Source organism: Pseudopodoces humilis, chromosome 1 (assembly GCF_049639895.1).
Source record: "Pseudopodoces humilis isolate 2021_Gansu_Grassland_sample_001 chromosome 1, ASM4963989v1, whole genome shotgun sequence".
Classification (NCBI taxonomy): Eukaryota; Metazoa; Chordata; class Aves; order Passeriformes; family Paridae; genus Pseudopodoces; species Pseudopodoces humilis.
Genome location: NC_142200.1, coordinates 147075075 through 147092587, shown reverse-complemented (window position 1 = coordinate 147092587; position 17513 = coordinate 147075075). Strand labels below are relative to the sequence as shown.

At 37.9% G+C, this 17513-nt stretch overlaps 1 protein-coding gene across 1 annotated transcript in view; it reads left to right on the top strand.

Annotated features, from left to right (window-relative positions):
- LOC102099829 (sodium channel protein type 5 subunit alpha-like) overlaps positions 1 to 11413 on the top strand; it is a 32600-nt gene extending 21187 nt beyond the window's left edge. The window contains exons 18-27 of the mRNA XM_088054185.1: positions 1018 to 1138; positions 2193 to 2347; positions 3043 to 3216; positions 3427 to 3534; positions 4930 to 5208; positions 5808 to 5861; positions 6741 to 6882; positions 7412 to 7512; positions 7929 to 8199; positions 9612 to 11413. Coding sequence (XP_087910311.1) covers positions 1018 to 1138; positions 2193 to 2347; positions 3043 to 3216; positions 3427 to 3534; positions 4930 to 5208; positions 5808 to 5861; positions 6741 to 6882; positions 7412 to 7512; positions 7929 to 8199; positions 9612 to 10810 — 2604 coding nt within the window. The 3' untranslated portion in view covers positions 10811 to 11413. The remainder of the gene's footprint in view (positions 1 to 1017; positions 1139 to 2192; positions 2348 to 3042; positions 3217 to 3426; positions 3535 to 4929; positions 5209 to 5807; positions 5862 to 6740; positions 6883 to 7411; positions 7513 to 7928; positions 8200 to 9611) is intronic.
- Positions 11414 to 17513: the final 6100 nt, after the last annotated feature.

Genomic DNA, 17513 nt, shown 5'->3' with positions numbered 1-17513 from the left:
GTCTGGCAGCACAAGAACCAATACTGGAGCTGGAATTCTGTGAGCCAAATCAAAGGGTTTCTAGGTATTTATTTTAAAGAAAAATATAAGTATAGGAAAGAGAGCATGTAGAAATGGGAAAACTACAATGTAATTTTGGTAGTAATTTTGAATAAGTTATAAAAGACTCTCTGATACCTTCCATTTATTAAATTCTGTCTCCACAAAAAAGGAGGATTAAAAAAAGAGAAATAAATAAAAAAAAGAGAAGAAAAAAAAAAGAAAAAAGAGAGAGATAAATAACCTTCCATGTGGGAAATTCCATCAAGTCTGCCTGTATCCTAAGTATCTTGGATTCAAGAAACATAATGCTTGAAATGAGTTTCTCTCTATGTCATTAAAGATTGTTGTTACCAGTTTACAATATTTTTAAAATAATTTGGAATGTAGAACACATTCTAAGAAATAAAAAACAACATTATGGAAACATGAAAGAACAAAATCATAGAGTAATTGCTAACAAACTGCTGACTCATAACAAATTGTCTTTGATTTAATGGGAAGGAAAAAAAGCTTTGTAACTGAAGAATACAGGGTAGGATTCAAATTTCTACTTCCTAAATACCGTCATGGGTGCTCAGTTCCTGGCATGATAACAGATATATTTATTTGAGTCTCCTGTGTGAATGCATCTTTCCATGATTTCATGGTTTTAACCCAAGTAATTTCTCCTGTTTTGAGAACCATATACATTAATATGCAATTTAAAAGCTTTTCAATTTCCCAGCTGATTAGGCAGTTACATCTGGTTCATGTAGATAGATATTGGGATTACAGAGCTTTGGCCTCTATTTCAATGCACATATTGGATCCACTTCTAAGCTTAGATCTTTTAAAATTAAAAACTCCATTACCCAATAATATTAGTAATATTAGTACATAAAAAGCTTTAATTTTGAGTTTTATTTGTTTATGGATTATTTATTCATTTGGACCCGAATTAGAAAGAATCAATAACTGATATTATTTGCTTGGTAGTTGGACAGTGTCAGCTCTTCTGAAGCCAGCACAGTGGATCTGGCAAACCCAGAAGATGTTTTAAAACAGATTCCAGAATTTTCTGAAGACTTCAAGACTCCAGAACAATGTTTTCCAGAAGGTAAGACTCTCATGGTTTCACTGCTGGGAAGTGAGAAGACTGAAAACTCAGCTTGTTTCTCTGGTGATGCTGAGCCAGTAGGGTCAAATTATTTTCAGTTAATTTTACTTATCTGAAAAAAAGCTAAATAGTTGTCCCTATCTAGTCAACACAGAGACTGGGATACATGAAAAATAAAACCCCTAAAAGCCAGTTCCTTCCAAGTGGGCCAAGAGATTGGCACAGACCCCATTAAATAAAATAGGATTTGAGGTGAGTTGAATTTCACTCGGTTTGACAACAACCAAGTCACTCTGGGGCTTTAACATAAGAGAAGTGTGTAGGATCATGTCTCAAGTGGCACATCAGATTTATTAATACTTTGCAGCAGTAAAATATTCCTTGGTTAACATTTCATGAACAATCTCAAAGGAGTGAAAGGAGCAATAGAAGCTGCTAAGATTAATTGAATTTCTATAGGGTGATGATTAGAGAATTATAGAATGACTTGGGTTGGAAAGGGCCTTAAATATCATCCAGTAATCTGAGGACTTTTAAAGTCATCAGACAATATCTAGCTTTGAAAATTGTTCTAGGATGTGTTCAATACTTTTATGATTTCTTCCTACCCTAATATGTAACAACACTGGCTTCATAATATCAATCCTGACAAATTTGGTGGCTTTCTACACTGGGGTTACAGAATCTCATCTCTGCTTTCCAAAGAGTGTGCAGAAACTGAGAAAGGCTTTTGTAACACCAAGACTCTTCCCATGGCCCTGAAGTTTTCTGTGCTCCAGCAGCAGGTCAGTGAGAGCCTGTCCAGTGTCTCAGGAATATCTTGAAATAATGGAAAGTTGTCCAAAGGGGCTCTACTTGCTGTGTTTATGAATAGGGGCTACAAGGCAAATTAAACTAGATGTACCCCATGGTTTTTTCTTTTGGTAAAGCAGGGAAAGCCAACAACAATGGTGCAGTAACTGTGACCATTGACTTTGTCCCATTCCCAGAAGTTTCCAGGCCATGCCTTCTCATTCATGTGCTTTCCTTCCATGCTCTCCTTGCTGTCCCTCAGGTTGTGCTCGGTACATTCATTGTTGCCTGGGCAGTGCTGAAAAGTTTGGAGGAGAAACCTGGTGGAACCTGAGAAAAACCTGCTACCAGATTGTTGAACATTCCTGGTTTGAATCCTTTATCGTGTTCATGATTCTTCTGAGCAGTGGAGCCCTGGTTGGTGTAGCACAGTTTCATGTATTCGTGAAGGATTTTTGGCTTTACTTTGCACCCAGAGAAGTTGTTTTTAGCAACAAACAAAGTGAATATCTTTGAACTCATAATGAGGGAAAAGTCTTCAAATAGCAGTCATTTATTCACCATTTTAATTATTGAAAATCTGTTATTGATATTATTAAAAATTATTAGAGAACATGAGCTAAGCTAAGAATATATGAATCTCAGAAGGTTTCTCTTTGTATATAGGTTAGTATAAGGTTGTATATAGGTTAGTATACCTTAGTATAAGGTTGTATACTGAATTTTTCTCAGGAAGTCAGGAAGTCAGTCACAATTGTGAAACATTAAGGGGATTTTATACCATTAAAGCAAACAAATAACTCTTAATACTTGGAAAAAAATACTTAGTTCTCTTCAATAGATAAACTTTACGATATAAATTTCTAAAAATATGTACTGTTCTCCTGGGATTTCATTGTGCAGGAAGGATGCATCCACAGGGCTGTATTATATAGAGAAAGAGAAGGCACAGGGAGAATTTTATCAGCTGGCATAGATTTGAGTAACAAATGGTGTTCAGATCTGTATTAAAACAAATTGAATGATGAAGGGGTTTCAGTGTTGCTTGACTTTAATTGTACTAGGTTAATTTCTGATTTTTTACCATCTATCTATACCTATTATGATTTCAGGCATTTGAAGACATCCATATACATAAGAGAGAAAGAATTCAAGCGATATTGTTATTTCTTGACAAAATGTTCACTTTCATTTTTGTCCTGGAGATGCTCCTGAAGTGGGTGGCTTATGGCTTCAAGAAGTATTTCACCAATGCCTGGTGCTGGCTGGACTTCCTCATTGTAGGCGTGAGTTCAGCCTTTGCTGTCCCTACACAGCATTAGCAGCAGAATCCCTGATTATTTTCTGGATGTAAATGCCAGACAGTGCCCTTCACTGTACTCCAGGCACTGAAAGCATGGTTTTGTTTGTTGGTTGGGTTTTGGCTTTTTTTAACAGAAATAAAGGAAGCAGATGACAGGACACTGCTAATACTTTTCCTTTTCCTTCCCACTCAGGTCTCTTTGGTAAACCTCTTTGGCAGTACCTTTGGCCCCATGAAATCTCTTAGGACTCTGCGAGCTCTGAGGCCCTTGAGAGCGCTGTCACGGTTTGAGGGGATGAGGGTAAGACTGATTGCAAACTAAAGCTTGTCAGAACTGATGAGCACATAGCAGGTTTGTGACTCACCACTGTGTCTTTATGAAGTTCACATGTTCACCCAGAGATCAGTTTAGGAACTATAAAATGAATTTTTAAAGAGACCCATGGTTGCAATCTTCTGTTCGTGGGCATTCCTTACAGACTTTCCTGGAGTGATTGATCCAAGTGCTGTTGAAACTAAAACTGGCCTAGGAGGAACTTTGTTCCCTTGCTGCTAATTCTCATGTTCCTGTCTTACTGAGGCAAGAATTTCGTGAAGAATAAGAACTGTGAGCACAATTATAATTTTTGAAATCTGATAACAAACTAACTCAGAGGAGTCACATCAATTTTTAAAGTTTGTAATGGATGGATTTACAAAAATCTGTAGCCTGTTAAAAAGTATTTTACTCAAATTATTGTTTCAAATAGAGTTCTTCTAGAAAACAAAAGTGTTTGTCTCTAGAACACTAGATTTTCCCATTTAAAGAGCACATTTATTTATTATTTTTTACTCTGGAAGTGAGACTGAAAATATTTTGTGTATAAGCTTGACACTGTGAAGACAGAGAGAAAAATCATTAAATTAATTAGCAGAATGTATCAAAATTTCCATGTCTGGAGTAAATTTTGATATTGAAACAGGGGACGTCATACTTTCTGTCTTGCTATGAAGAATGTGTGAGGCAGTCTCCAAAAAACTTCCACAAAGCCTTCAAATTTTTCTGCTGGTCCATCAAGTTTTTCTTTGCTACCTGACAGATGAGTTCACTGCCTTCACTGTGAAACCCAAAGAAATGTTCCCACCATTCCCTTACCCAGTTTTTTGAAGCAATCTGCTATGTCTTAGCATACATTTAAAATCTGCATGGACACTTTTCTCTGGTTGTGCAGCACCTAGCACAGAAAACATACCTGGCTTATGGCTGTACCCAAACAAAATCATAATCCCCTAAAAATAAATGAAGCAAATTACTAGTGGAGAATTATTTCTGCTGTCCTTTTAAGAACTGCTTTTGAGAGTCTTAAAAATAGTCCTCTGCACTAGTGCTCATGGATGAATACTTCAGAAATCTTGTGTTAAAAAAGTCTGAAACAAAGAAAAAAATGGATTATGTCCTATTCCAAAAAACAAAGGAAAGTAAAAAAAAACCTGAGTGGGCTTACAATTTAGTAGTAGTAGGGTCTCACAGAATACCAAGAAGCATCAACTATTTCTTTGAATGCCTAATAAATACTAAAGATATGGTTCAGCTGTGACTAGTATTTACAAGGAAAACATCAGGTTTTTGTTTGTAGAGATGATTAAGTGACTGCTTACAGAAACCTGGGCTCATCCTTTTTCTGAAGAGTATTTTTTCTCTCCCTTTTCATCCAAGGTTGTGGTCAATGCCCTCCTGGGAGCAATCCCTTCCATCATGAATGTTCTCCTCGTCTGCCTCATCTTCTGGCTCATCTTCAGCATCATGGGAGTGAACCTCTTTGCTGGGAAGTTTGGGAAATGTGTCAATATGACAGATGAGAATTCCAAATTAAGCAGTGAGATCGATAACAAAACAGACTGTGGGATGTATAACAACACTGGAAAAATATTCTGGGTCAACGTTAAAGTCAATTTTGATAATGTTGGCTCTGGCTACCTGGCTCTCCTTCAGGTGGTAAGTGCTGCTTGTCCTCAGTAGCCAGCACCCTGTCAGATGGGCTGGACCTTTCACCAGTTCCTAATTCATCTCTGAGGGTGATACAGGCAGTGAAATATCCTGCAGCTTGCAAGGAAATATCCTTGTTGCTGGCTATTCATGCACACAAATGGGAAAAGCAGGTTAGATGAGACCCTGACGTGATTTTCCAGGTGATAAAGGAACATTTGGTGGTCAAGTGCTGTTGCAGCTCCCACCAGTTTCAGGATCCTGAGAGCCAAAGTCCATCTCAGAAGGAATTCTGGGGCAAATAGCGACCTTTTCTGACAAAATGTGCACTTGTTCAGCCATGAGGGTTGCATGGCCTTCAATGCCATGCTGATGAAGGTTTGCTCTGTCAGAATCCTAGGTTAAAGTGTTCTGTCTCCCCCTTGAGAGCTTTCATATCCTAATGAGGCTGAGAATGCCACACGCAGCAGCAGCAGCCAGAGCTCGGTGTTTTGTGCATGTGAACACAGCAAAGGCTCTTCTCCAGTCATCATTATTCAGATATTGCAAATTATGGGAAGACTTTTAAGGTCAAGGTTCAACACATTTTCCATAATCTCTCATTCCAGGCAACATTTAAGGGTTGGATGGACATCATGTATGCTGCAGTAGATTCACGAGAGGTCAGTAACTGTATTCAAACCATATTTTTTGTGAATGCTACTGCTTTCTGCAAATGCAGTATTTGTTTTGCAGTTCTACATCTGCTGTTTGTCTGTGCTAAACACTACCAGTAATTATTTTCTGTCAGATGATGTAAACATTTAATCTGCAAATGACTCATAGTATCCTAAAGCTCCTCTGTTGCAATGGGGAAAGGGTTTCAGCTCTTGATCCACCTGCTTAAAAAGAACAAAGTGGTATGAATTAGTAAGGAAATAAATTGAGATGTAGAGGATGTCTTAATTTCATCAGGAGTTCAAAGGAACAAAAGAATTTTTAAAGTATTTTAATATTATAATATTGCTAATATTTTATATGAAAATATAAATCATATATAAAATATGAAAATGCTAATAGTAGTATTTTCATATATTTATGTGGTTTTGTGTGTGTGTTTTAATTTTTTTCTTCTTTTTTCTTCAATTTGAAAAGTTATTTTTCCTCCAATTTTGTTTTTATTCATAATAGCCATCACAGAAGTTTTAAAAGAACAACATATCTAGGCCAAGAATTTTAATGACAAGGGCTTGGAATTTGACTTCTGCATAGTTGATTTTTCACCTACTGAAAAGTTCACAGCTCCTGTTCTTATTGGAAGGAACTGAACTGGTGTTTCTGCAGTGCCTGTGAAAATCATGTCAAGAATATTCAAACAAAATTTTGTGTTATGCACTCTTGCTAGTTTTAAACTATATCACTTTTATCACAATTAGCAGTAAGGCTCTAAATCTTAGCTCCTCCTGGAATCAATTTTTGAGAGGAGTTTCAATATGAAGATTATTCTCAGTTGGGCCCATGTTGCTGTGTGTTATTTCTCAAGTTGCTTCTGATTCTTGCAGAAAGATGATCAGCCAAAGATGGAGAACAGTCTGTATATGTATCTCTACTTTGTGAATTTCATCATCTTTGGATCTTTTTTCACCCTGAATCTCTTTGTTGGCGTAATCATTGACAACTTCAACCAGCAAAAGAAAAAGATAAGTGTATTGGTTGTGCTTTAGAGAACAAGGTCCTACACATGGAATCTAAAACTACAATTGGCATGAACCAGAATATTAATAATTAAATTGCAATAAATAATTTTCTGCTTTCTTTTCCCCTGTAACCTGAACACCTAGATCTTCCCCAAACATTTCACTGCCAATTAAAATTTCACTCCTTTTGGGGTACTCAACATAACAGTTTATTTAAAAAGTGGTCTGCTACACATCCTCTGAGGACTGATTTGGAGATTCAGCAAGCCCAGCACATGAGAAGCCAGGGAAAGATTTGATCCTGTCCATGCTTTTTGTCTGCATGTCTTTTGAGTGAGCTGAGTTTCACACCAAGACTTCTACTCTTGTGAATGGCTGGTTTATGCCACTGACTTTTCGGACACATGATATGAAAAGAGCCAGTAACAGCAAGGTGTAAAAAAGGAAGGAATGCCCATTTTCAGAAATTTTAGACATTTTAAGTATAATGCTTTTTCTTCTCACCAAATAACAATGACACTTCTTTGTATACTTAGGTGGGGAAGATATCTTTATGACAGAAGAACAGAAAAAATACTACAATGCAATGAAAAAGCTGGGATCCAAGAAGCCTCAAAAACCCATTCCAAGACCCTTGGTAAACTGAATTCTTCACTGAGAAAATGCACTGCAAAAATACAATTTAATTCACTGAAAAGTGCATGTATTTATATATTGCATGTATATTATTCCTGTTATCTTTACATTGATACATGGTGCTCTAAAGTCAGTTCCACACCAAAAAGTTGACTGAATTATTTTACAAGTTAAAAATTTATTAAGTCCTCTTCATAAACATTACTGGCTTTTATATTCACCTTGGAACTGATAAAACTTCAGGATGGAAAGGGATTTTTAATACCATTTTTGTATTCTGCTTTTCTCCAGTTTCTCCAATTTCATTGTTGCTGAGTGACTTTGAGACATAAAAATTGGAAATGTTGGAAACATGTATGGATGGGCACTCCTTATTTTCATAACTGGAGTCAAAAGTATTTTTTTTCCCCCCTCTAGAACAGATACCAAGGTTTTCTTTTCGACATTTTAACATCCCAAATGTTTGATGTTGTCATCATGGGTCTCATCTGCCTCAACATGATCACTATGATGGTGGAAACCTATGAGCAAAGTGAAACGAAGACAAACATCCTCAGCAAAATCAATATACTCTTTGTTACCATCTTTACTGCAGAATGTGTGCTGAAATTGCTGGCTCTGAGGCAGTACTATTTCTCAAATGCCTGGAACATATTTGATTTAGTTGTTGTTATTATGTCACTTGTTGGTAAGTAAAATTCTCTTGAAAATTCTTTACTATATCAATTATTATTCTTTTTAGAGAGGAAAAAAAAGTAGTTAAATTTTTTTTAACTGCAAATAGTCATTGAAATGTAAGTTGTAATACTGTAAAGTCTTAAGGAAAAAATAAGCAACCAGCCTTAAGATTATATTGAATAATATTAAATGAGATTTAAAACAATTCCTTTAGTAAAAGTGTGTCTATATTTTCAATGGTTCTTTAGGGTTTTTTCGTCTCATCTAAAATACAGAATGAATAATCCATCATAGCAGTATCACATTACATGATAATTTCCATTGTCACAGATTTAGCATCAACTAAGAAATATTCAATCCAATCAATTATTGGGTTTTGTCATAGGAGTTTTTGACATATGACTGAAATATATAGAAAAATAGGAATACGTACAGAATAGGAAGACTGGAATTAGATTATAGCCTGTAGAATCCAGTTTCTGTAAACTCAGGCATTGCTGACTGAAAATAAGGGTCCCCACTTTGTAACACCATAGAAAAGATCACCAAAAATGTTTGTTTGTTTGTTTGTTTCTTTGTTTTTAAGGGATTGCAGTGGAGGAATGGGGTAAAGAGCTCTGTTGCAAATTTGAACTTCCTGCCAATTTAACTATTCCCAGGGCTAGTACTGCCCTAGCAACAGGCATTTAGTGGAAGAAGGATATTTCATTTTACTATGACTCATGTTTTGGGTCAGTAAGATTCCAGTAAGACTATGGCTCTTTCTTGAGAAATTAAATTTCTGGATTGTAAATACAGAAAAAATGTATCCAAAACAGCTACACTTATAAAAGTCAAGCCTCTTCTAGTGCTACTAGATGCCATTTATTCCATTCAAACAAAGGAAAAATAACATCCATGTGTAGCCCTGTCCCTGGATGAACCAAAAGCCATTGTAGAGTGGCATGCACAACTTCTATGTTCATCACTCTGTTTGCTTCTACATATCATGCCTATATTATCTAAATGATAACCATGACATTGCATTATATCTTGTTTTCTTAGTTTAGATTTGTAGTGTCAGTATTTGAAGACAAATGTAGAAGGCAACTTGAATCTGCTGAAATATTCATGCAACCAGAGTCAAAGAAAACCATCAGTCTTCAAATGTCACCTGATACAGATATTTGAAATTGTGCACAAAAAATTCCTTGTCATCTTCAGTGCAACAGGGACTGTTCTCTGATGGCTGAAAAGTGTAGTCCATAATTACTGATTTCAGCAACTATTATTTCAATTCAGCTTCTCCTAAAAGTTGTTCTGGTAGGGGTTAGCAAACACACATCAGATATTTTTGAGCTGTGAATATGTTATCATTAAAGCCTCTTTACTAGTTAAGAAAAAATATTATATTCTAACAAGTTGTTATCCTCTCCTTTTCAGCCTTACTGCTTTCCAGCATTGGCAAAGCCTTTGAACATTTCTTACCACCCACACTGTTCAGAGTCATTCGTTTGGCCCGGATTGGCCGGATCCTGAGACTCATCCGGGCAGCCAAAGGAATTCGAACTCTGCTCTTTGCCTTAATGATGTCCCTACCTGCCCTGTTCAACATTGGCCTCTTGCTGTTTCTGGTCATGTTCATTTATGCCATTTTTGGCATGGCTAACTTTGCCTATGTGAAGATGGAAGATGGCATTGACGACATGTTCAACTTCCAAACCTTTGCTAACAGCATGCTCTGTCTCTTCCAAATCACCACATCAGCTGGCTGGGATGGTCTTCTCAGTCCTATTTTAAACACTGGGCCACCATTCTGTGATCCAAACATAAATGGTACCATCGGTGAATGTGGCAAACCTGCCATAGGTATTATTTATTTTGTAAGTTACATCATTATATCATTTCTCATTGTTGTAAACATGTATATAGCCGTAATTCTGGAGAACTTCAATGCTGCCACTGAGGAAAGTACAGAGCCTTTAGGGGAAGATGACTTTGATATCTTTTATGAAATCTGGGAGAAGTTTGATCCTGAAGCAACCCAGTTTATAACTTTCTCTGCACTTTCAGACTTTGCAGATGCTCTGCCTAAGCCTTTGCGTGTACCAAAACCAAACAAAGTTGAACTCACAGCAATGGACCTGCCTGTGGTCAGTGGGGACAAGATACACTGCTTGGATATCTTGTTTGCTTTCACCAAGAGGGTGTTGGGAGATTCTGAGGACCTGGATACTCTGAAACTACAAATGGAGGAGAAATTCATGGCTGCCAATCCGTCAAAACAATCCTACGAGCCAATATCGACTACGCTCAGCCACAGGCAGGAGGAAGCGTCGGCCACGGTGATCCAGCGAGCCTACAGGAGTCACCTGCTCCAGCGCTCCCTCAGACAGGCTTCCCACCTGTACCAGCGCAGAACTTGCAGCTCTGACACTCTGGGAGATGCTGCTCCAGAAAACAAAGGACTCATTGCATCTATGCTGCGTGCATATTATGGTAGGAGTCCTAACAGGTCTGAAACTTTGTCCTCAGTGTCCATCCCTCCATCGTATGACAGCGTCACAAGAGAGAGTAGTGGCAATCTTGTGGTTGAAAATGGAGAAATAACGGGCAATCAACAATCTCCAGACATTAAGTAGTTAATTGGTGACAAAGCTGTTAAGAATATTTTTTAAATTTTCACAGAAGATATTGTAAATACATGTCAGTGGAGGCAGCCTCCCTATGAAACCAGGTCTGCTGATGGTGATCAGTTAATTATGGCAGCTGAGAATCGTGGCCTTTGGCTCTGCTGTGTTCAGTTTTCTTCAATATTTACCTATGCAGAGAAAGGTTTTGGGTCTGTTTGATCAATGGCATCTTACTGCAAAGCAGGTCCCACAGTGCCTGGGTGCTGTGACATGTTCACAGCAGTGAAAGGCAACCTCAGATGATACTTCCCCTGTACAGGAAGCAGAGAAAAGTCCAAGCACCGGTGGATCTACTGGAGAACAGGAAATTAATGTTAATATGAGTATAAATTGAGGAATGGAAAGGAGATAAAATTTACTCAATTCCTAACTGACTCTATCATTATAAACCTGTTTAACAAATCTCTGATGATTTTTTAAATCCTTTATTTTTTATGTTTGGGTACAGATGTGCCACAAACAGAGACCCTGCATGATCCACAGATATTCCACAATGTAGTGGACTTCTTCCCATGTGATCAATTTACAGAATAAACCATGGCATGTACATTATCATAGTTGTGTTACTGAAGTTTAATGAAATAATAAATACAAGTATTACAGAAGTCATACTGAGCAGAGAAAAACCTTGTTTTATGTTTTGCCTGGAAGGTTTGTTTCTTTTTTTTGACCTGTTTTCCTCTGGCAGTGAGGTGAAGGCAGCTGTGCCATCAGTCACCCCGTAAAAATTTATTTATTGCAAACTTTCCTCAAACTTCTCCTAATGGTTGAGTTTTGTGTTCAAATTCAGTCTTGATAATTTGTTAGAGAAGAGATACACAAATAACACTGGCTGGAAATTGGTAATATCACCTCAGGCACTCCCTTAGACATCAGAAACCAAGGCTGGGGAGCTCCACAAGGTACCCACCAGAAGTGTCTGTGGTTGTAGTGATGAACATCATCTACGGCCCTGGATGTGTCCCTTGGGATAGGAGCCTTTCTCCCCCCTGCCTGTGTTTCTCTGATGGGAGAACCAGCCTTCTCTCTCCTACACAGGTTAGAAGAAACTATATTATGAGTAATGTAGACAATCAGGAAATCTGGGTTGAAGTACTTGGATCTGGGGTTAATGAAAGACTGAGGATGTAATCACAAATTCTACTTCTCATGGAACCACGTGTGCAGATGGGCTCTCATGGTTTCCCATCTCACCACATTTTCCTTATGAAGTCCTTTTTCTTCATATCCTTATAGCTCAGGCTTCTTAGATAAACACATGTCCAAACACTACTTAATCTTTTATCTTTTGTATATTTACTTTGGAGGTACGTTCAGCTGATGCACCTTGCTGTCTAAGGACTGTTGTGTTTTTCCCTTTGTCTCGTACAAGATGTAGTCACAAATTACCCCTGACATTTTAATTTCTTACATACACTAACATTTTTAAGATGTTTTTTATTTTTCTTAGTTGCAAGGCTGCAGCTCTGTGATCACTGTTGGGTTTGGCAGGTTCTGGCAAGGCTCGAGTGAGATTTTTCCCTCCACACTGATTTCAGCCAGAGGAGAGAACAGTGATTGAGTGGGTCCTGCTGTGCACTTGTTTGCGGCCTGCAGCAAGTTTTCTTCTCTCCTGAATGCCCCTTCTCTCTGGTAGCAGTTATATTCTCATGTCTTGGGTTGCTTTCCTCTCCTGTGTTTTCCATCTCTTCAGACTGTGAGCTTTTTGGACAGAAATTCTCTTTTACTGTGGATGGTAGATTACACCTGATAACGAGACTCTGTTTTCAGTTAATATTGTCTGAATACTGATGCAAATAAATAATATTTATAGTGCCTTTTATTTTCATCTATGGTATTCCTTTAACTTCTCCCTACCCATTCCTAAAATGTAGCACCTTTAATTAGTTTTGACTAATACTCCCTCAGATTTTAAGGTAGGTGTACAATGAATCTGTGTTATACCAGAAAAGTCAACAGCTCTGTGCCTTTAGAACCCAAGGGCTCTATTCCTTCAAATAAAAAAATATATCTAACAACTATAAAAGAATTAATGAAATTAAATGGGTTTATTTGGCTAAAATTATTTTTTAACCACTTTCACAGCATATGAACAAGCACAGCTGAGAAGCTGACTACATGGCACTGGTGGGATGGTGTTCCCCAGCTCCAGCCTGCTCAGTGTCAGCTTCCCAAGATGTGCAGGATGCATTGAGGAGCAGTAATGAGCCACATGCATCATTCTCATGGATTTGGGGGTGCACAGAACAGCCCTGGTATCACATCCTCCCAGGAGATTGTGTTAAACACATCCATGCCTAAATGTGATGCCACTCATCTCTGCCAGTTTGTGTGCCAGGAAAAAATTTTTTTACTGTCAGAGAAGTTAATTGTTGGTCAGATTTACACAAGCATTACTGATTTTTTCTCTGGAAAGGCCACCCTGGAACAGAGCCAGAGCTCCACCAGTGCAGGAGATCAGATGCTAAATTTCATTTGGTACCCTAAGGGAATTGTTGGTTGGTGTAAGAAATTATAAATACCCTCAAAAAACACTTGGATTTTACCTTCTGCAGAAACTCTGAGTAAAGGTGATACTCTTTAAGGGAAGACAGCTGTCATGTTCTTTAATCACAGAATCAAAGAATGGGTTGGGCTGGAAGGGACCTTAAAGACCACTCAGTTCCACCCCCTGCCACGGGCAGGGACAACTTCCACGACCCCAGGGTGCTCCAAGCCCCATCCAACCTGGTCTTGAACACTTCCAGGGATCCAGGGAAAGCCACAGCTTCTCTGGACAGCCTTTGTCAGGGCCTATCCTTACAGCAAAAATATCTTATGCCAAAGATGAACCTACCCTCTTTCAGTCTAAAACCCTGATGAAAAGTCTCCCTCCATCTTTCTTATTAACCCTCTTTATGTAATGGAAGGCCACAATAAAATCTTCCAAGCCACAAGGAAGTCCCAACCATTTGGGAGATAAAATTATGAATGTAAGCGCAGCAGTAGAAAATGTGCTCTTACAAATAAATAATCTTCCAAATCCTTCTGCTTCTCCTCTGAGCCTCTCAATTTTGGATCCTACTGATGTCCTTACAAACATCGTGCTTTCCTGTGGTGGCTGTGTAACACACAGCCTTATTTCCAGATGGATTGCTTTCCTTTTTTTTGGTCATTCAGAGCAATATTTAGTGTGATTTTAGTCATTATTTAATCCTGGCTGCATTAATAGCCTGGTCTTTTCAACACTTACATCTTCTATAAACTATATATCTTACATTATACATATATTATTATACTTAAAATCTTACCCCAAATGATTGCATTTTTAAAGAGGTTATTAATACAGACAAAAGGAAAAAAAAAAAAAAATTGAGGCTTGAGAGCTTTTCCCTCTGACAGCCCATGAGAAACACAAGCTCAACAACATAACGTATCAGTTTGTTCCTTTGACAGTGATGTGGAATAATGAATATATGAATGAATGACATGAGAATTCCAGAACATCTGTACCTCTCTGTAGTGAGCTTCATTTTACCACCTAAAGCACACACATTTTTCATAGGAAATCAAAGTAATGGAAAATCCTTGAATAATTACAAACCAGTCAAAAATGTTAACGGGGATGGAAAAAAAAAAAGAAACTAATGAAAAAAAAAGCTATTTTCTTCAGTAATATTTTCTTCAGGACTTATGTTCCATAAGCTAAACTGACTTTACCATTGAGACTCTCATTAATTGAACCACGTGAATAATTTAGTTCAGTGTTTCTCAACTCTTGGGCAAATTGATGGAGCAGCATGAAATTCTATTTGTGCTTGAAAGAAAGGCAACATCTTTTCCTCCCATTCACCAGAGATCTTTGCAATCCAACAGCTGTGAATTAAAACTCGATCATGTGCTGGGAAACAGTACTAGGATGAAAAATGATGTGTGATATGAGAAGACATCCAAGCTTAGTGTTTTCAGCCTGGAAATAACAGCTGAGATGATGCATTGTAACTCTCAGTAAATAAAGCAGGTGGGAAAACATGAGGAAGGGAGAAAAATGTTTAAAAGAAAAACAGAATAGTCAGGGGAAAATTAACTTTTAAATTAGAGGTGGCTTCTGTTCTTTGGAGGATGGATTCACAAAACTGTTTTTAGCAGGAGCAGAGAAGCCAGTTTGACAGGCAGGTAAATGATTGCACAGGTTTCAGGGGGTTATGTGCCACAGCACTTTTGAGGGGATCTGTGATCCATCAGGCCCCTTAGTTCCTGCTCAAAACCGTTTGAATTTAATAAAATGAAGACTGGCATCTACACCTGGACAGGGAAACTTGTTGAATGCTTCCTCCTAGTGGTTTTCAATCAAAATGACATTTTCAAAGTCAAAAAAAATTAAAAAATAGTGGGGCACGTGTCTCAAGTAAAGTGAAACCTGAACAGATAAATAATTGTTAATACTGTAAAAGTATTACAGTATTAGCAGGAAGTATTAACAGGAAGCAGAGAGCTTAGAGGGAGGGGGAGGAGGGTGGTTCTAAAAGAAAACTGCAGTTTAAAGTTCAGAAAACAAAATGAGTGAGAATTTCCAGTGTAAAAGAGAGTTAGACCATGAATAGGAGGCTGAAACAGTAATAAGTAAATCATTGGCTATATAAGAAAGAAGAAGAAAAAGTAAAGAAGATGTGAGTTTTGTTTAAAATGGGGCAGAGATGAGGGTTTGGATAGCTTTAAACCTTATCTCTCTACATATATTATAATAATCAGGTAAAAAATCTTAAATTTTAGTCAATATGGGGTCCTCTTTTCCTTGGCAAACAAGGACTGTTTGAATGGAAATGTGAGTAAATCCATGGATGGACACAGAAGGGAATTAAAACAATGGAGCTGGGGTCCAGAATAACCCCTTTGCAAAAATCCTGTTGAGAGCTGGCACATGAACCTGCTGATCTCTCTCAAAGGATTTTGTGAGAGCCTGTAAAATCAGGAAAGGGTGCAGGAGAGAAAAAATCCACAAAATCCAACCTAAAATTTAATACTTGCATTAGAAAAGGAGGTAACAAGCAGCTCAAGCAGAGACTTGCTCATCTGAATTAAGTATATTCCAGGGCTGTGGGACACATTTTGGAGGGGAAATAATCAAAGATTTGAAGGAAAGTGTAAAACTGAATTAAAAAGGTTTGAAATATATTTACTAAGAAATAAGAATGTGGCAAATCTTATCCCCTGGTATCCACAGAGAATGTAAAGGGGCAGAGCATGAAGTGCTCTACTGGGGGCCAAATGGAGACATGCACTTTCAGAGGATGGAAACAGCAGATCCCTGTGGAGACCTGGACCAGCTACTGAAACAAAAGGGTTGAGATGTGTAACATGGTGCAATCCTGAAACAGAGAAGTGGAAGTGAAGATCTGTCAGCTGAGACACAGCCCAGGGTGGGTAAGGAGGCACTGGTGAGGCTGCACCTCTGCACACAAGCTCTGAGGTGCTCAAGGAAGATTCATATGAACCAAACAAGATTCAAAGGGTTTCTACAATGGACAGGAAATTAGAAAGCCTTTAGAAAGAAAATTGGAATCCTGGTTTCTTCAATCCTGCAAAATGGAAGTTGAGAAACTTGTCTGTTCCTGAGAAAGGAATAAATGTGAGGGTTAAACCAGAATATTGAGCAAGGTTTATTCTGAACATCAACTACTCTCCCTCCAAGGTCTATAAAAGGGTGCAGTTTGCAGTTTTCCTGTGGTGAGTTTTCCCTGTGGAAGCTTGCCATGATCCCATGGCTATGGACCAGGCCTCTTGCACACAGGAAATCCGGAAGATGCACATGGAAAATTTGTCATTTGTACCCTATTGGTTTTAAAGCACAAGTTCCCCCACAACAGCAAGATCCAATACTCCAATATGTGTCTGCTTATCCCATCAAGTTGATTGAGATGGTTCCTAACTGAGACTTTATATATTTATATGTTTTGGGAGAGTAACACCAGAAAGTGGAAAGGTATTTTCCATTATTTTAACTGAAATGAACTGAAAAGTCAGGTCAGTGCTGAAAAATATTTTAAAGGTGGGTTTGGTTTTATTTGACTAAAGTAATTTGTTCTGCTGGGGTTACAGTTCTTGACCTGAGAACACCAAGGAGAACATTTTCCATCTGGTAATTTGTTTCCCAGTTAATCAGGCTCACAGTTAAAATCATAAACTTACCTTTCATTTAAATGGGCTTGACTTTAGTGCTAAATCACTGATTCTTGATACACCTTTAATGCTACAATAAAATCTTATTTAGTACCTTCAATGAAAATGTTACTTACTATCACTTCTGTATTTATTATTTTCATGTGAGTGGAAGAAGCCATTAAAACCTCTCACAGAGGCATTTTCTCAACAATCAAGCAACATTTTTGCTCTTGTCAACACCTTCCTATATCTAACAAACCAATAACACAGCAGAATCTGGCATAGTGGTTATAGCCAGGATGGTATGCAGCCAGTATTCACCTCCTTGGATGGAGCTGAAGAGCAGGAACCAACAGTTGGGAGCTTAATTGGGTGTGGCAAGGAAAGGGTTAACATGTTCATCCATCAGGCACCAGCTGAAAGGGATGAACAATCAGGAAACAAACTATTTATAAGGCAGGAGAGGGGTGGGTAGTTAGCAGGTGGTTATTTGTTTGGGTTTTTTTTTTTG